Source organism: Oreochromis aureus, linkage group 19 (assembly GCF_013358895.1).
Source record: "Oreochromis aureus strain Israel breed Guangdong linkage group 19, ZZ_aureus, whole genome shotgun sequence".
Classification (NCBI taxonomy): Eukaryota; Metazoa; Chordata; class Actinopteri; order Cichliformes; family Cichlidae; genus Oreochromis; species Oreochromis aureus.
Genome location: NC_052960.1, coordinates 11567763 through 11588277, shown reverse-complemented (window position 1 = coordinate 11588277; position 20515 = coordinate 11567763). Strand labels below are relative to the sequence as shown.

At 41.9% G+C, this 20515-nt stretch overlaps 1 protein-coding gene and 1 long non-coding RNA gene across 2 annotated transcripts; one reads left to right on the top strand and one right to left on the bottom strand.

The window, feature by feature from the left end:
* Positions 1-345: 345 nt before the first annotated feature.
* Positions 346-11535, top strand: LOC120434715. Its single transcript, XR_005609302.1, has 3 exons — positions 346-454; positions 10492-10661; positions 11441-11535. It is a non-coding gene; the product is annotated as an uncharacterized LOC120434715 (long non-coding RNA).
* On the bottom strand, positions 448-19617 carry LOC116318124 (phospholipid phosphatase-related protein type 3-like). The gene is made up of 9 exons (XM_039603020.1): positions 19216-19617; positions 14528-14631; positions 13978-14163; positions 11500-11629; positions 10453-10648; positions 8202-8259; positions 5747-5920; positions 4095-4916; positions 448-3662 (listed from the first exon to the last, which is right to left on the bottom strand). The coding sequence occupies exons 2-9, from the start codon at positions 14606-14608 to the stop codon at positions 2709-2711; spliced, it is 2601 nt and encodes an 866-aa protein (XP_039458954.1). The 5' UTR covers positions 14609-14631; positions 19216-19617; the 3' UTR covers positions 448-2708.
* Positions 19618-20515: the final 898 nt, after the last annotated feature.

Genomic DNA, 20515 nt, shown 5'->3' with positions numbered 1-20515 from the left:
ATATTCCTAATCCTAATGTTTATGTAAGTGAAATCCTCAAACAACATTTTTTTTCTTGATAAACTGAATGGAGTTAATCAGTTATCGATATGGTTTGAATATCATTTCTGGCACATTAAAATTTCGAATCGAGATCATGTTACCTACGAGGAGGTACTTCAGCGCACCGCCTCACGACCGCTGGCGGGTGGATTTGGAGCGACGATTTCGTTTCGCCGGTCACGTTCTTCGCCAGTATCCGGAACGATTACCGAAGCTAGCCATGTCGTGGAGACCCGCCCGGGGGTCACGGAGCCGCGGCCGACCAAAACAGACGTGGAGACGGTCATTCATTGAGGACCTGAAAGCGGTCGATCTTTCATGGGACGAGGCTGAAGATGTGGCTGCAAACCGAGCTCGTTGGCGATCCCTTGCCGCCCAATGCGCCATCCGGCGCAGGAGGAACTAAGTCTAAGTAAGTATTGAATGCCTAAACTCACTGAAATGTATTTGACCAGAGACAGTATAAAAATGAAAACTAAAAATTCTATCTTAGGTTGCCCATCAGCTGATGTATGACTGATGTTTATGGGCTCAGTCACTCATTTTGGGACATAATGAATTAAAAATTAAGGCTGTTTTATAAATTTTGCTTGTTCTGTGTTTTAAAATAGATGATTATCTCTCATAGTAAACCGCACGCTCATTGCCTAATGAGGTGTCAATTTAAAGTCTTTAGCCAATGATTCAGTTCAATTCAATTTAATTCTGTATATATTGCCAAGCTATAACAACATTCACCTCAATGAGCATGCATTTTCACAGTATGACCTGCATCCATTTTTTTTTGCAACCACGATGGCGATGGTGAAACACTTCAAAACTGGACTTCAGAAACCAGTGGGTGACATTACTGTAGATGCATCCATCTTTACAACTGTCTATAATTTGAAGTCATTTTTCAGTGTATGGCAGTAGGCAAATCTCACTTCAAGGCCCTCTTGCTCAGTTGTTATGGGCCTTTCCAATGTATTACATGGTTGTCTTCAGCAAATGCATGTTAGCCATAGTTTATCTGAAGATTATAGTTCTACAGCAGCTATAGAAAATTACATTTGCTGATGAAAAGTCTAGAGGAAGTGAATTTTTGAGTTAAGATTGTTTTACCAACATTTATTTCAAAGAAATCCTAGCTTATCATAGTGCTGATTGGCTGTTTTTTTTTTAAACTGGGAAGTTTTTAAATATAAAATAGAATAATTTAGTCTCATATTGTAAAAAGGTATAGTTGATAATCTCTTAATACTGCAAAGAAAAAATGGTATAGATAATGGATAGGTGAAGTCTGAACTTGCAGGTATTAGTAATTTATGAATAGAATGATTTGGGATCTTTCTGTTTTTCCTGATAAATTAGAAGCAAAGTGAAAGCCAAAATGCGAGTGAAAAGACTTTCAAGACCTGAAAACTTAAAATCTACTCATAAGGATGTTTTTTTTTTTTTTACTGAGCTATAAAGCCAGCTCGCCCATCCAACTGGTACCTACTGAAGCCACCTTGTGCCAAGGTTACGGTGGGCAACACTACTGGCTGGGCAGCTTTCCATTAACATTCCCTTTACTATTACGATTTGCATTTGTATTTGAGGGCCAAATACAAAGAGTGTACTAGCATGGTTTGATAAACACGTCAATCTCCTTAGTGCGGCTTCAAGCTCCGTTCCGTGGAAGGTTTCGTGCACAGAAAAGACAGACCGTCTGTCTGGCTTGCTGTGCTGCGTCCAGCCACATTCTTCATGTTAGGAACAATTCTCTTTCCACTTGACTGCCTCTCATGTTTGATACAGTAATCCATTCAGTGACGTCTGTATAGGGGTGCCCAACTGTGCACGATCCTCCCCACATCCAATCATCCTTTCTCCTCCTCCTTGCTTGCCTTCCAGAAGCAATGTTTCCTAAATCCGCTTCTTCTCGTAAATGCAAGTGTATCTGCCTGATGTCCAATGTAAGAATTTGTTATGTGGCTTGTTTATTTGGAGGTGTAAGAACTTGTGGTTTTGTCAGTTGTTGCTATTGGCAAGTACTCTTAAACCTGTGGTTGAACTTGACTTTACGGCATCCTCATAGCTTTTGAATGCTTTGAAGGATGATTTTTATAGCTAGTAACAAGAGCAAATTCTCTGTGTGTAATGGTTGGCAACCTCAAACAGTTATTCAACCTCAAGAAAAGCTAGTATTGCCTGTAGTTGTTTTGTTTTCTGAGTCTCATCCCCCTCTCAAGGGAAACTTGATTTAGCAAATCCTAATCCATTCATTCAGCTCTTTCAGCTGCAGCCTCTTCAACTCCTTTGAAACACAGAGGATGTGCGTGCTGAAACCAGAGGTAAACTGGGGTTTTTAATTTTGCTCCCTGCTCTTTTTAACATCCGTTTCTTTTCTTGTCTGTTCTTTTCTCAGTGAGGGCTGCTGAGCTAACACTGTGGGTAGTTTGTGTATGCAGGAGGTGGAAAAAAAAAAAGATTCCCCCCACTGAGTTTGTATTCTGCCAGACTTTCACCTAGTCCTCAATCCCATATCCAGGATCTCTAAACCACTTTATCATTTCTCAAAAGTCATAAAACTCTGTTTACCTATCGCTGCCTACTTTTCTTCAGTGTCTCTTTGAGAAGAGTCCTCCCTTGTCTAGTACAATCTGTGATTTTACAATGGTGTCTCTTGTCTTCACGCTTCACTATAACATCCTCTCGTTCTGCATGGCCTTGTAGTAGTGCTCCTGCTCAGCATGGCTTCGGGCGGACACAGACGGCCGACGGGGCAGGGTGGAAGTGCGGGACAATGACTGGTTGTGGCCGTCTATCAGTAAGTCAGGGTGGGGAGGTGGAGGAAGCATGCTGGAGCAAGACTGGTGAGGAGGTGGAGGCATGGACGAGGGATGCGGTGGAGGAGGCAAGGGCGACGAGGATGGGTGTGGAGGTGGGGGCATTTGGGAAGAAGAGGGGTGAGGAGGGGGAGGCATTTGAGAGGAAGATGGGAGGGGTGGTGGAGACATCTGAGAGGATGGGTGAGGAGGTGGAAGCATATGGGAGGAGGTGGGGTGAATTGGAGGCGGAGGCATTGGGGAGGAGCTTGGTAGTGGAGGGGGAGGCAAGGGCGAGGAAGATGGTTGAGGGAGTGGTGGTGGGATAGGGGATGACGACAGCTGAGGTGGGGGCGGAAGAGGGGATGAGGAGGTGGGAAAAGGTGGGGGAGGCAGATCAGCTCCTCCTTCGGCACTGCCACTGGCCGAGGAGGAGCACAGGGAGTCTGATTTCACTGGGAGTGTCCTGTAGTCCCGGTAATGACTAACATTGTCTTGTCGCTGCAGCGCGGCACGGTGTTTGTCACCCGTCGGGTCAGCGGCCATCATGTTGCCACTGATGGTGTTTCTCCATTCCCACGGCTTGCCATTAGTGGCCGACACACGCACCACCGGGTGGTGAGGGGCATGAGCGTCGATTGTGACGATGCTCCCGCTGCCAGCGATGCTCCCTGGGTTGCTCCCAGTGCAGCTGTCTCGATCAGATGGTATCCGGTAGTATGGTGACTCTGAGCAGTTGGAGCCAGGACCAGAGGAGGAGCCGCCTTCTGATGTTTTAGTGGAAGGAGTAGTAGGTCCTTGACCCTGCTGCTTTGACATGGCTACGACCTGCAAGAAAGAGACAAAAATCTCATGATAATCCATATATAAGAGCAGCTGCAAATAAATTACACAACAACTATCCAGGAAGAGGGACATTTATTGGTGTGGACATGGCAGAGCATGATAATAACCTATTAAATACCCCTAAAAGATTTTCAGAAGATTTAACTGTAGTTATAATTAGCATTTGAAGTCTTATGAGACTGATTTATATTGGAAACTAATCAGTGAAATTGCTCCCACCAGTGTTGTTTTGATTATACCAGCAAAAATAAATCATAGATGTGTAGTTTACACAGCATATGGCAGCTGTTAAATCTCCGTTCCTGTCTAAACTGAATTGGCTTCATGCCACGTGACAATAAAGTATGAAAAATTATGGTAGGATAATATCGTCGCGATCATTATTAGGCTTTCATTTTCTAATTTCTACCTCACCTGTGTGACTCTTTGCTGGCTGGGAGGCTGGTTGGGCTGCGTGTTGGGCACACGGGGAGTCGACACGGCAATGGGCCCTGTTCCAGGCTCTTTTAGTCCTCCTCCCTCTGTGAGTGACAGCCACTTTGCCCGGGTCTTGGCACTCTTAGGGGAAACAGGAGGTGGCCGAGAGGCCTCCTCAGGGATGTGAACAAGTGGGGGTGCCACCACCATCCTGGCTCCAGTCGGTGTGGTGGTATTGGCTTGCACTGTTGGATAAAGAGAAGACGGCATTTGTTGGTCGCCCCCTTCCCCTGCAGCTGTGCCTCCTTCACCTCCTCCGTCTCTTCCATCTCCTCCCTCTTCCTCATCTCGTGAGCTCTGGCTGCGGAGCTCCATCGAGCGCTGCTTCCACTCTGACACCAGCTGCCGAGACCTCTGTGGGTCGAAGGGCACGTGGAACGTCATGTGACGCTGGGTGGTGACTGGCTCCTCTGAGGGTGAGATGGGGCTGTTGCCGTTTGCAACTCGAGGCAAGGTGTTGCTGAAGGTTACCATGGTTTCCTTCCCCATGGGACGACTGGTCGCCAGAAGCTCCACATCAGCGCTTGCTCGTTTGAGGGAGGCCAGGGATGCCTTCTCCCTCCTCACCTTACTCCGTGCTCCAGATCCCAACCCCAGCTCCTCCCTGCTTTCAGACACCCTGGGAGTCTTCCTGTACAAGGAGTCATGGCTCCTCTGACTCAACACCCTCAGGCCATCCTTCTGCTGTGCTGAAGCTAGTCTCTGTAAAGACGGAGCATCTTCTTCCGAGGCTTTGAAGTTTCCCACAGCGTACACAGCCTAACAAGGGACAGAGGGACAAAGGAGAAATAAATGAGGAAACAGAACCACTCAGGGTGTTAAATAAAGACTAGAGCATGAAATTGTGTTTTCTTTAATCATTAGGAGGGAAAATTTAGATTTTCATATTAGTGGAGAGAGTTTGCGTGAATAGACATCTCTCTTTCCTGCTATTCTCCTGAGGTCAGCATGAATCCTTCTCTAACCCCTCTCTTCATCCTTTAATGACAAGGGGAAAAACTCCCCCTCTTGAAAAGTGAAAGACGAGAGAGACAGAGAAGGCGAGGAGGAGGGGAGCGTGGAAAATGGCAACGACAAGTTTTCTTAAAACGAAGTGTGAAATTGTTCCAGAAAATTCTTATCGGATTATTCATTCCCTCTCCCTTCCCTCTGTAATAGAAAAGGCTATATATAGGCTGCCAGTAAAAAAAAAATGCTCGGAGAGAAATATATGGAAGCCACACAGGGAGGAGAGGTGATGAAAGAAAGAAGCGTTTGTTAGCACATGCTGTGATACTGTTAGAATAATACAATTGGACAGTTCAGTCACAGCAAAACAACTAAACCACGTTAATAAGAAAATCTATTTATGTGCATTTTGTCATTCCCACCCTGCTGCGTATTGATGGTTAACTACTCCTCATGGACAAACAAATCCCTGAATGGATCCAAACACATGCTGATGCTTAATTCACAAACATAGGCCTAAAATAGAAGATTTGTAGACATCGTCATTAATTCAGATTTCTTTTAGCAAGTTATATTATTAGAAGTAAAGCAATTGGAAAAAAAGCAAGAGCAAATATTTTTGTGCACTTTGTTGAACTAACCAAGTAGACTCCAATGCCGGCTCCTATAACGTATCCCACGTAGACGTCTATTGGGTGACTGCGGTGTTGAGTTATCTGCGTCAGGCCAGCGAGGCCTGCTGCCATGCAGAAAGCAAAGACGAGCATCGGCTTCAGCAACTTAGTAGTGCTGTTGATGCTGGCGTTGAAATACATCTGCAGAGAGAAACAAACACACACAGTATATCAGCAAAGAGCAGACGTTTGAGACATATGAAGCCCGGGATTAAGATTAAAAGGCATTATGATAATTTTACCTCAGGTGCACATAGACAATTACTTTAGAGTGTGTAGTGCAAATGTAGATTTCATTACCCAGTTAATAATAAAACAGTATGCTAGTTAGAAGAGATATCAACACCAAACTCATATCTGTTTATTAGATATTAAGCCAAAGTCTGGAGCTTAGCCTAACATAAATGGAGAAACGGCTCTCCAGGCTATATTCTTAAAGACGAATAATTTGCCTGTTACCTCCAAGACTGAACCTCCAGGACTGAAAAATGAAGCCAACCAGGATGTGCCAGTTAAAGCTGGATGTAACAGCCAGTTAAATAGCCACAAGCTGTCTGTTAGGCACCACTTAAGCTGAACTGAGCATGTGTACATTGTTGCTACCTTTTGAATTCAATTAGCTGACAATTAATACGGCTGGCTATGCAGTACATTGTATTAACAGGCTAATTAAATACTACGTGCTCCTTGGACATTCCTTGGACCATTCTGTTCAAATATGGTCACTTTTGCCAAAAAAGTCAAGATAACAACAGCAAAAATACTAAACTGGAGGCTTTACCGTAGTGGCTGATAAACCAGTTGGTACTGCCACAGTGGCAATGTGTCAATTTCTTATATACAGTCTATGATCAGCACTTATAAAGTTTTTCAGTATTATCTGTACAGTTAAGATACTGAAATGTTAAAAAAGTATTTTTTTAAAGATAAAGGCTTTTCCTCCTTTAATCTCCCTTTGTACTAAGAAAAGCTAAAGTAAAGCGGATATAGATTCATATTTAATAACAATTATTCCAAAGACATCCATTATACAATAGCACTTGTTTCCTGTGCAGCTCATCTTACTCGAAGTATTCTCTTTAATATAACTCACATTGTCTTGAAAAAGGGAAATGAACTTATTTTGATCTTATTTTTATATTTCTTTTTTAGCTCATGTGGTAAAGTAGTTTAGAATTCAAATGCCTTGGCAGTAAAGCAAAGTTGATGAGTGAGAAAGACAGGCTGTGAAAGGGGGAAAATATATTTACAGTTACTGGCCATTCGCATTCTCTGCATGCACACCATATTTCGATTATATAAAATGGAGGACAGCTGAGTGACAGAATGCAGGCTTCGCAAAAAATATCCTTTCTAACAAGCTTGTCTATCTAGTGCTGTGCATAAAAATCCTGCTTTTCTTGATGCAAGTGGGAAAATCTGTCAGCCTGGAGAGATGCGAGTTATTTTCGATGCAGATTTTCTCGGCACTTCTTGAACCAACTATCTGCCTTTTGTGGAGAAATCTCCTTAGGTGCCTTCTTTATTTGATTTCAGTTAAATTTAGCAGAAAAGTTTTTATACTGAACACAATAAATACATGAATGTCTGAATTTGCTGGACAGTTATGACCAGAACTGAAAAAAAAATGACCTGGCATCAGCGTGAAGATCAGACATGTTGTAGCGCTAACAAACCCAACAGCTGCTTTTCTCCATCTCCCCTGCCTTATCTTGTCAGAAATCTGTCCAGTGAGCTTTAATGAGCTCATACAGGGCTCACTGAGGCAGCAGTGATATGGCCAGTAGCTTGCAATAGCCATTGGTGGAGGAGTGTATGTGTGGGAGGGTGTTACCTCATGGAAAAATGACAGTGCTACTTTGCCGTACAGTTCACATACTGCTGCAGTCAGTGCCAGATTGCAGAATGGCAAAAATATCCACTAGAACGTAACAATGAACCCCCAAACCTGACCTCAATCTGACAGTTACTGTTATTTTTTATTTGAGTCAGATGTGTGTCCAGCCTGAGGATAATATGCAATCTGAAAATCTATGAACTATGTATCAAATGGCAGTTAATTCCAGTTGAAAGCTGCTGATATGCAGGTTTGTAGATCATACAAGTTGTATGATGCCAGCAGAAATGTTTGTTATGAATTAGTGGAAGTTCTGGATAGTTATCATGAAACAAAATGAATTGTTGTGCTAGGACAAAGATACAAAATGTTAATGTATCATTCAGGCTTTAGAAAAAGTATCAAACTAAACATGGTTACCTTGTATATAGTTTTTCTCCTGTTTTAAAGTTGCAATGAATCAGCTATTCATAAAAAAAAAGGCACCAAATAAACCACACGCATATTCACAAGCAAACAAACATCATGCAGATACACAACACTTAAGCAAACACATGCGGCAATTAAGGCGAAGGGAGTGCTTACAGAGATATATACAGCAGCGAAGCCAGAGAGCGTTGCATGCTGGGATGGGAATGTTTTCCTAAAGGGAGAAAAAGGGAGAGTTAGAAGCGGAAGAGTAAAGACAAAAAAAGAATTAGATTCCTGTTTTCATAAAAGACTTTGTGTATTCTGAGAGCGTTTATTGCCTCTTGAATAAACCTGAATAAAACTGTCGCGGCTGCTCTTGTTATGCCAGGATTGCATTTGACATTAAAACCTGTGTGTCTGCTCGACTGAGAGTTGTCAGACTGAGTGCGTGTCCTTGGATGTGAACATTAATAAACACAAAGAGAATACCACTGGGCATTAGTGGGAACATTAAAGGGAGAGTGATTGAATTGAGGTCAAATTTAATTTAGAAATACCGAATCAGAAATGTTATTTAATTTTTTATTTTTTTTAAATGAAAGAAATCTTGTGTTTGCCCTTAACTTCCACTGTTGTGTTATCATTTCCCACTTTTTTCAGGCTAAATTTAAGGAGCATTCTTTAAAGGCCATGTTTTCTTTTAGACCTGGAGTCTGACTACACTTTGGCTGGCCTAAAGGTCTATTTTATGAATAGATTTCAGTCATATTGCCCTCCAGGCACAGAGCCCTGGGCAGCATTCAAACATGCAGGTCAACACTGGACACTCCATAGAACTCCAGCACAGGCCTGTCAAATTTCCTTCTGTTTCTGTCTGTGAATATTGTGATCACTTCTCAAAGTAAGAAAAAAAATGTAGACACACTGCCAGTTTTGGACACATCAATCCACATGCAAGAGCCTCTGTGGTACTTCTAGCACAAAAAAAAAAAAAACCCCAGCCAAGTTTCTGCCAGAGCTGCAATTTACTGATCTATAGATTCCTCCCTGAACAACCCTTTCCTTTTCACGGCCAACAGGATGAAAGCACAGAAAAAAAATCATATTACATTGTGCAAATTTTGCTCTGGATGTGTCATTATTGCTGCTTTGGGAGGTAAAGGACATGAAACTGCTCCCTGTCAAAGCAAATGTCGGTTGTAATGTTAGCAAGCTATATAACACCGATCCACCGGTTGTTAGTTTCAGTTGGAGTCGGAGTTACAGGGCAGTAGTGGCAACCCAGTAATACTGTTAGATTATTAAAAATGTTATGACTAATCTAATCAGGCCTTATTTCTGTGTCAGTGTAAATGACTGAGCACTGGTAATCTGTGCTGGTGAGATTTTTCCACTGTTCTTGTGAGCAGGTTTAGGAGAAGCATTTTCACATACAAATAATTGAGAAGCAGTGGAAAAAAACACACATCTTGCCCTCTGGGTGGGCATGCGTATAATGACGTGATGTTAGGTGAAAAGGATGAATTTGAGGATCAAGGCTGGAACTATATTTAGGTTAAGATGATGTTAGTTTTGGCAAAAACTGCAAGTGTTTTATAGAACATGTCTTGCTAATCCTTTAGACACCGAGGTGAGTAGCAAGTAGAATGCATTGTGTCAATAAGAGTCCCGGCAAGTAAAGCAGTACTAACATATGCACTTGTACTACAAGGATTATCCCTGTATCAACTCTATTTAGCTATAATCTTTCCTGTGTGTGTGTGTGCTTAGTGCCTCTCATACCCATAGATCGGAGCTTATTTGTCTAGCCTATGTCTGCTTGTTATAAACTGCACTGCAAAAGAGCATTCACAAAACCCAAACTTAGCCAGAGCACCTGCGAGGGAGATTCTGCAGCTGAGTGGCAGCTCTTCCTATACAAATAAACATTTGGCTTTACTATCAAGTATGCCATTAAAAAGAAAAGCCTAATTATTTTAAGTAACCATTTCTATCTATTTTTATCTTTTTATCCCCTTCAAGTGCAAGTTGTCATTAGTCCTTGTCTGCTATACTCCTGCAAGACAGTGATGTTTCACCCTATTCAGTAAAATCTGCAACATTATTGTCACAATACACTGGGTAACATTTTCTGATAAAGGATGTATAGTTATGAGCTGTACCCAACTGCAGGCATGTTGACAATAAACTAGGTAGCATAAAGTTGCCTTATTCTTATTGCAAGGCAACAGACTATGGAGCCAGAGCACAAGACAGGTAAGACTCTGTATAAGTACACTGATGATTTACTTTAACGACTTCATTAAATCTGTTTGTCTTATTAGCGTTTATGTTGTTTTTATATGTGCAATGATACAAATTTTGATTTTAAGCAGATGGAGACATTCTGTGTTTATTCTGCTTTAGTTAGAAATGAATGCCTTACCGAGCTGACATAATAGCATACTGGTCTTTGCCCATGCAGATGTCCTGTGTGATGTAGGCATTGTTGTCACATGACACTCCCGGGGCCGTGTAATTAGGCTGGCAGACAGTAAGGAAGAAAGGGGCGTGGTAGCCAGTAGCTAACTGGATGACATCTGTCACCAGGGCTGTTGCCAGGAGACCGAATACATGAACACCTGAGGGAGAGAGGTAAGAGGAAGAGATAGTAAGGCAACCTTAGTAAATGAACTAAAAGCCTCTGGTGGTTTCCAGACATTGAGATGTTCATTTATGAATGTGTGTAGTTGCGCAAACTAAGCTTAATTTGCTCCGACCTTAAGTGACACCAAAAGCCTTCAGTTTGTCACATTTTGAAGCTTTCCCGCAGACAGAGAAATTTGGCAAGGTGAATTAATTACTGTTTTCACTTCAAAGCTCAAAGTCAGCCTCAAGATATTTCCTGTAGAGTATGATATCATGCCTTTTTCACTTTAAGCCACCCTTCATTTAATGCATGTAATTAGCTTATTTCTCTACTCTAAAACGGGGATAAAGTTGCAGGCTCAGAAGGATGAATAATTTGTCAGAGCCAAAACTGATATTCATCTTAAGAACAACAGGATTTTGCTCTAACTTTGTGGTTTGCATAAAGGACAAAATTTAACCTACACATCTTCCATTGACCTCAGTTTGATAAACTGTTCATTGTATTAATATAGGGGGTCATATGATTGTTGGGTTTTTCTCTGTATTTATTATTGTGCTATCTACTGTACAATATAAAGCGCCTTGAGGCGACTTTTGTTGTGATTTGGCGCTATATAAATAAAATTGAATTGAATTGAATATTAATATGACTATTTTATTTTATATTGCTTGTTTGGGTAGTGACAATACAAAGAAAACCAGAAAAGCAGAGTTCTCACATGTGTCCTCAGAGATGCCCTTCAACTATTACACCATGTAACTAACTGTGCTTTGAATAACAGTGTGGCTTTAACTCCTGCAAGCAGCCCAAACACTCAGAAGGACTGGCAGTTATACGCACCGACGAATCGCACGGTCCTGCGTAGGAAGGAGTTGAAGCTGCAGCCTCCAGCATTTATGCTGCCTTCTGACTTTGGACAAGTCTTCAGTTTGGACTGCATGCAGTACATCAGGCCTTCCCCCATCATAATCTGCAGACAGAGGGAGAGAAAAAAAAGGAGAATAAAAGATATGGAGTCTTTCTTCGTTACACTTCAAACCACTAAGAGTCTAAATGAAAAAGAAAAAGATTTGAAAAGTTTGAATCTATCATTGTCAGATGCAAGATATTGTGATCGATGGGAAACAATGCATTGTAGAGAGAATGGAGCAAAGGTGCTATTGAACAGTGATCACTTTCAGTCAGAATGATAGATGAGTTTTGGAGAGGTCTGCTGAAGGATTAGGAATGTGTGCGTCTGGGTGTGAGTGTGCATATTGATTGGAGGGCCTGTGGCGTGTTCGATGATGTGCATGGGAATGTCAGGTATATATTTAGTGTCTACATTTATCCTGCTTTGTGAGTGTTTGACAAGCTGTACATTTGTGTGATCTATGCATTTGTCTATATGCACAAGTGTATCTGCGGGATGTATATGTGCAGCACTCACAAACCCTCAAAGCATCAGACATATAATAGGTCACTGAATCTGTGACAGGATTATGTTCTGGTAGAGCTAATCAACACTTTCATATAAGGAGTTAATTAAATGTTAATTAAATGCTCAGTGGAAAACCTAAATATAATTATTACTCAAACTTTTTAGGTTCATTTAACATGTTGTTTTAGTTCAGCCTGTAAATCATGCTCTAATAAGTTTTCAATCAATTTTCAAATTAAAACAATCCCAAAATACCAAAAGAAACTGGATGTCTGGAAACAGGGCACCAGAGTATTACTATAACAAGTCAAATTATATTACATAATATCTAAATATGGATAAACTTGTGGCAGAAAAATATTTTTAATTACAAAAAGGTTTTACAGAACTGCTCATTAACACAAACATCTAATCAGACAATCACATGGCAAATAAAAGCATTGAGCAATGCATTTACATGCGTACACATGGTCTAGACAACCTGCTTGAGTTCAAACTGAGAACTCAGAATGAGGAAGAAAGGTTATTAAAATGTCTCGGATTTTGGTGTGGTTTCTGGTGCCAGATGAGTATTTCAGAAACTGAAGGGTTTTTCCTGCACAAACATCTTTAGGGTTTACAGATAATGATCCAAAAAAGAGAAAATATCCAGTGAAGGGAATTTCTTTGGACGATAATGCCTTGTTGATGCCAGAAGACAGAGGAGAATGGACAGACTGCTTTGAGCTAATTGGAAGACAACAGTAGCTCAAATAATGTGAATATGTCAAACCTTGAAGGAGATGAGCTACAGCAACAGAAGACCAGTTGCCACTCGCATCAACTAAAAACAAGAAACTGAGGCTACAATTCATACGGGCTCACTAAAATCGGACAGTGCCTGGTTTGATGAGTCTCAGTTTCTGCTGTGTTACACATTTGGTTGGTGGGGTTGTAATTTGCTGTGAACAATATGAAAGCATTGATCTTTCCTTTCTCAGCAGTTCAGACAGTGTATCCATCATCTATTGGCTTCTTCTGCTAGGAAACATATGACACACAGCTCTGATGATCTTCAAATTCATTTCTGTAATATGACAATGAGTTTAATTCTTTCATTATTTTTAATTAAAACAGGACCATGTATAATATTAAGATAAATGTTGCCATTTGATGCATTGCACCTGAAAAGCTAATTTACATCTGCAGTCTCTTGGCAGGTTATATGCAGAAAATCACAAAAATGTCACATAAAAAGAAAAAAAACACACAAAACATTCACACACCCATAACCACCAAGCAAGAAACAAAATCAGTCAAATTGCCTCCACAGTCACCAGATACACACACAGTCTCCAGTAGAGCACCTTTGTGATGTGGTGGAGTTGATCATAGATATGCAGCTGACAAATCTGCAGCTGCTACATGATACTATCATTTCAGCATGGACCAATTTCTCTAAAGAATGTTTCCAGCATCTTATTGAATCCATGTCATTAAGAACTACGGTCAGTTCTAAAGGCAGAAGGGGTTCAACCCGGTACTAGAGAGGTGTACCTAATGAAGTGTCTGGTGAGTGTAAGCAGAAAGTACTGCACAGATTGTAGATAGTCATTGCACTGAATGCCATAGAAATATATGCTTAAGAGTAACTTTTTCAATTTTAACCTATTTATTAGGTATCACTAGTATAGAATAGTTATTAAAGTATAGCATGTAACCTATTTTTATACAGGCAATACTGTGGATGGATGGATGGATGGATGGATGGATGGATGGATGGATGGATGGATGGATGGATGGATATTTTTATACACAATCCAATGAAGATACATGAATCGGTCTGAAGTAACTCTGGGACTCGGTAACACAGGAAACTAGCACCCCAAATGATCCTCACGTGTGTCATATAGACTTACAGAAGCTGCAGGTCCAGCAAAGGCCAAACTCAGCAGCATCAACAGAGGGATGAGCTCATCGCCTGTCTCCACATAGGGCATGGAGAGGTCGCGGTCATGGCAACGGAAGCCCACCATCGCCGGGGACAAAACATCTGTCAGCTCCAGGAAGTAAAGGGACACCAAGGAGGATAGGACGATGGGGAGCTGGATATGCATGCACCCACACAAACACACACACACGAACGCGACCAAGGACATAGCAAAGAGTGACTCGCAGTTAATATTTGCTTGGAAAAAGGTGATTCATCCAATGTTTCGTCTTCAGTACAAACAAATACACACTTTCAAACACACACAAAAGGGCAAGTTATACCCGTCTCGCTTGCTTTACAACAGATGTCAGATGCCTCCAAATGCAATCAACACAAGGCAATCACTGTTGGTATCATTGTACAGAAAAGGAATGATTCAGTAGGGACTAATTCAATAAATGCAGTGAGAAATGTCAAACAAGCATCTGTATTTTAAAAAGGTGACTCATTCATGCATCTGATCTAGTGACACATACCTCTACAAAATAAAAGCATGGCAACAGTGTCATGCTGTCTTTCGGTGGTTTCTTCTTGGCTTTATTTTTGGGGGATGTCATCTTGGGGTGGGACCAGTCACAGCCTGTTGGGATAACAGATTGCAAAGAGATGTCAGAGTGGAGTTTCAGAGCAGGTTCATGGATTTCCACCATCAATCATCAATCTAAAGCTTCAAAAAGATGTTTCAAAAGTCTGCCAGGCCCTGACTTATGAATGAAACAACAGGTGAAAAGTTGTCAAAGACCGGTTGGTGCTGCAAAGTTTTCTGTATGAACTAGAAAGCATTATAGTTTTAGAGTATTGTACTAATAAAAAACACAGACATTAAAGGTATTCTATGCAATTATGGTATAATGTTGCTTTATCAATGCAAGTACCACAGAAACATTCAATAACTCAGTCTAATTTTTTGCACACTTAATATCCAAAGTTGTTATTTTGATTTTATCTGAATACACGTTGTAAATGGGCTGGTTCTTATATAGTGCTTTTCAAATCAAAACAACAGTCGCCTCAAGGCACTTTATATTGTAAGGTAAAGATCCTACAACAATGGAGAGAAAACCCCAACAATCGGACGACTGCCTATGAGCAAGCACTTGTTGACAGTGGGAAGGAAAAACTCCCTTCCCAGTGTCAGGAAGAAACCTCAGACAGAACCAGGCTCAGGGAGGGGTGGCCATCTGGCTCGACCAGTTGCAGGAGGAAGGCAAGACAAAACAGATACTGTGCAAGAGAGCCAGAGCACTTTTTTCTATGCTGAAGTGCTTTCTGTCTAACACTTGCACACCAATGGATACATCGGGAATAACTTGGGGTTTAGCATCTTGCCTAAAGATACTTTGGCAGACAGGAGCAGCCAGGGTTTGAACCACCGATCTTCTGATTAGCACGACTGTTGTCCCTCCTTAGCTGCAGCCACCCAAAAATGCAGGGAGACAACAAAACACACAAGACTGTCAACATGCTCATATTTTGAAAAGTGATTTTTATGTCACTGGGAAAATAAACAAATAGGGAAAAATAATTAGAAAGAATTAGAATGAATTGATTAACTGAAAAAAGCCTCTCCTAAAAGAAGTCCAGTTACCATTAACTCAAGTGCTTAGTATTTATAATAATTCTACATACCTGTTACATTTCAAATTAATCTTCCCCACAAAATTATAGACATGCATATATAGAGATATCTCCTTCCATCAGTAATCTGCAGGCAATCAAAAGGCCTCAGAGGCAAGCCAACGCCAAAGGCAGGAATGGAAAACTAAACAGAGTTAAATATTCACAGCTCTCTCTACAGAACCCCATTCCCCCCCGATAAGTGCCTGTCCCCTCTTTCTCTGTCCTCTACCCAATTCTCCCTTTCCCTCCCTCTCAATCTTCCCTCTCTCCTGGCTCTGCTTGTCCCATTTTGCTTATCTCTCCTTTTCAATCGGTTTCATTTCCCTACCACATTACTAACACTTTCCTCTTGACCTCTTTTCTTTGGGAGTAGTTCTTTATATACCAACATTCCTGTTCCTATATGTTACTTTGCCTTTGTTTTATCCATATTTATCTTCATTACAATCAATGCACTGACTAATATGATGAATGTGGAGATTTGGCCTGTGGCCACTTGCTCAGTGGCCCCATATGCAAATCTACTGCACCTTGTGTCAAAGGCCTGCTGACCCAGCTGAATGGATTTATGCTTCCTCAAATGAGTTTCAGTGGAGCGCTTTGGTCTTTAATGGAGGTATGAACGTTTTGTACTTGTAATATCCTTCTTTGTCACAGAAATAGTCCAGTTTAAAAGAGAAGAGAAGACCCAGGTTTTTGTGAAGCTTGAATCCAAAAATACCATCCCACCCTTCAACAAACTCACGTTTTCTGAAAGCTGTCATGGCCTCTGTAAGTCTTTCTACCTCTGTCACCTTCTACATCTCAGTACTTCTGCTGAGCTCTTGTTTGTTTCTGTCTCGCTGGTCTCTCCTGTATCATTTCTCAGCACATCCCCATCTCTGCCTTTTCAGCCTTCTCCATCATTTCACGTTTCACCACCTGTCCCTCTTTCTGCACACCTCTCTCGTTCCCCTTTTTAATCTCCTCCCTCTTTTATTTTTTTTCTGTCTTTCTGTTTCTCTCGAAGATAAGGGGGGGGGCTGACCCTGAGGCAATGTAAGGCGCAAAGAATCAAAGACTTCTACAGTCTAATTTCCATGACTGCTAGAAATGTATTGGAAACGAGAGAAGAGGACAAGATAAGCACAGATCAAAGAAAAAAAATATTTCAAAAAAAAAAAAAAAAAAAAAGCCAAATGTGTGTGTGTCTCTGTGTGTGAGTGTGTGTATTTGTATGTCTGGTTGTGAGGGTAGGAAGGGGGTGAAGATCATAGACGGGGGGGGATATTGGGATGGATGGATTTCAGTGTAGCTAAAAGCAGCTTAGGAAGACGCTGGGGTCTGGGTCTCACTCGCCCAGCAGCTTGGTCTCAGTGACCTACTCCAGTCAGCACTTAAACCGCACCCCAACTCACATTACACACACAAACATGCACCGAATGAGCCTCTTGACTGAAGAAATGGGGGTCGTTTATCTATTACACCAGCATTCATCCTCTGAGGCGTATCCTTTATGTGTGTGTGTGTGTGTGTGTGTGTGTGTGTGTGTGTGGCTGCACTGTTTGTAGTTTGAGCTGCTATGCTTGTGCTTGCAAAGTGTCTGAGTGTGTTTATAGTTTAAGCGATTTGTGTACATCTTGTCTGTGTGCATGTCTGTGAATGAAGTGGGTTGTATAGCCCATGGCATGCAGAAACAGTCTGCCAGGCATTGAGGAAAATATATGACTCAGGGAGCATCAGCACAGGGGTGGGGTTAAAGATAGTGAGCTAATGTATGGATGGATGACAAATTAAAGGATAAACCTACAGGACTGAAAAGGTCTTGGGTGACTATAAAATCCTCCAGGGCAGCTACTATGGTATGTTTGTAAAAGCTCTTGGAGAACTGAGCTTAATTCTTCTAAAAAAGACATCCTGTCGTTGTTTGTTTGATAGAAAAGAGTGTTGGCTGACAGTTTGAATTAAGTGAGAATGAACTTATTGTTTTATCTTTGTGTCTTTTGTCTAAATTGGCCATTACATTCTCCCAGAGCCCAGGTTGGCATCTTCACGTCTCACTTTCATGAACATTAAGCCAACTGGCTATGCAGTGAGATTTGCTAAAAACATATATAAAACAATTAACTGGTTAGTGATCAGATCAAATTTATTTTCTATTTACTGACTGATAAATAATCACTCAAGCACTGTAATATAACCTACTTCTATACTACAAAATAGAACAGTATAGGGGACTCATTCAGTAGCGTTCATGAGATGAGGGATTTTTTGGTGGGGATTAAATTGAATCAAATGGGAACAAAAACAAAAAATCAGTTTATTTCTCAAAAGGGAATTTTTTTCACATACTTCACAGCATCAGCCACAACATTAGACCACCTGCCTATTATACTGTACACACCGCCCTTGTGCTGCCAGAAAATGTCAGACCCATCAGGGCATGTACTCTTGACTGCTGAGAGTTTCTTGTGATGTCTGGTATCAGAACATTGGCGGTGGATTTCTGTGGGTTGCGGGAATTGGATTGTGATCTGGGGAGTTTGCAAGCTGGGTTGGTGCTTTGGGCTCTTAGTACTGTTCCTTGGGCTGTTTTTGAGCAGCTTTTGCAGTTGCCGAAGGGTACTGCTCTGCTGAGGGAGGCTGCTGCCATTGGGGAGTGCCTTTGCAGGTAAGGGGGTTTGGGGTTAATTGAAGGGGCTGGCACATGCCAAAGAAAGACAAATCAGAAGCAGGATCCAGTTCCAAGCAAAGCAAAATGATTTTAAGCCACTTCATCATCAGTGGTTTTAGAGTAATGGCTGATCCATGTATGTCTGCTTGCAGAAGCAAAACATCCCTATAGTTACTACACTATTATTTAAAGTAGAAGAGTACAAGACAGTACAGAATAATATAGTGACATAGATTTGTGGTGTCTCCCTACTTGTTATTCATGCATAGTTTTCACAAAAATGAACTTGGAAATTAATTAATGAGATGAATATGAAGTGGCGAACCACAGCTCACCAGTTTTCCATTCACTGTATTCATGGATTCAGCAATAAAGTTGCTGTGTTGGCTAATGTAAAGCCATGTCCACTGCAGAGCCCTTAAACAGAGATACGCAAAGGGCTATTTGCTCGACTTTATACCTTGGTCAGTTTAACTCACCTGCTTTCACAGCGAAAGAAACAGCCGTCCTTTAAATGTAGCTTTATCTTAATAATATAAATTGAGATGGATGTAAACGGTGATACTGATTTCATCTTTCATGGAGAGGATCCATGGGTTTTTTGATTTTTAAAAAAGGCTTTCATTTGTTTTAGATCGTCTACTGAAGGCTCTAGTAACCAGAATCTGGTTAAACACTATATTAAAATGACCACTGGGCAGTTACTCCTCCACATGCAGAAATCAGCAGATTGCGTATGATATCATCAACGATGGAAACGTGAAAACCATGTGCTAATTTTTCTTCTGTCGCCTCTCAGTTCCTGCCAGCAGGAGAAGCATATATGTTCCTGAGCTTTCTTTGGGTTGCGTACGGGAGAAGAGAACCTCTATACTACCGGACAGCACTCACCTCTGTCCCGGGGGCTCCGTGAATTCACCGAATCCCGTCGCCCCCTTCCCCCTCGGCGTGGTCGTGCGTGCTGCTCCAGTTTTGCGGTGCACCGTCCCTTTAATCCATCTCCAGAGTCACCCCGAAATCCAAAACCTTCACTAAAATTTAGAGAGAGCTCCGCCGTGAGGCTATTCTGGGATCATAGGAGGTTAGAGGAATGATGGAAGTAAGTGAGGAGACCTACAGAGAAGGAGCAGGGATGGCGAAAGAGAGAGAGAGAGAGAGAGAGAGAGAGGAGGGTTGCTGATGGTGGAAAGTCCAATTTGCCGCACTTGCTGGTAACGCGTTCCTTTCCTTTAAATTTCCTGGCTTTGAATAAAGTGAGAGATTCACGTGCGTCCACCCGGTTCCTCCCCTTTATTTGCCCAAACAGGTTCCCCCTTTCCTATAAAATACAAAACAGTAATAAGTAAGAAATTCCCCCCCAAAATTAAAAAAATAAAATCTGATTTTAAATGCACAGCATCCGTCACACGGTTTTCGGGTTACGCAGTCAGCCTCACAGAGCGCACATACACACACAAAGGCGTGGGGGGCGAGCAGGGGTGTGGAGGAGGAGGAGAGGTGGGGGTACAGGGGGAGGAGAATCGTGGTGTGTGCGTTTACAGTGGGGGGAGGAGACAGTCTGGTCCACACACTTGCTTCTTTCCCCGCTGAATTCCTGTTTCGGGGCTACCGCCGTGAGGCGACCAAGACAAAGGGGTAGATTTCGGTATGTGTACGTGTGCAGTGTGTGAGAGGAGTACACGAAACTTGCGCATGTGTGCGTAAAAGTGAGGGGGCGGTTTGGGAGATAACCTCTAATCTATTAGAACGAGCACGTTTCACAAACAAATATGATTAAGGCTCAGCATCAGCAACGCCCCGTGCTTCTGTAAATACCATCAGACTCGTTTGTTGGCCCTGAGATTTTTCGGTCATCGCCCAAGGATCGTGGCTCAGTTGTGTCCGCCTTTGTTTACTCTAAAGGGTGTGGCAGGCGGATGACCACCGTGGTGCATTTAAATTCCCCTGAAGGAACCGGTGCGGTGAGGATCGTGGACACGCGCTCACGCACTGTGTAATAGCTCTACCGACACCTCTGGTTTACTGACTCATCATGAATGACATTGCGGCAATTAACATCAAAGACTCGGCTGTGCGTACACACGTGCGTGCATGTGTTTTGTCGGTGGCACATGTGCACCTTTGTGCTTGCAAAAGATGCTCTCTAAGAGATCTGTAAGAGTCTAAGAGTATTCTGTTCTCACGGTTATCA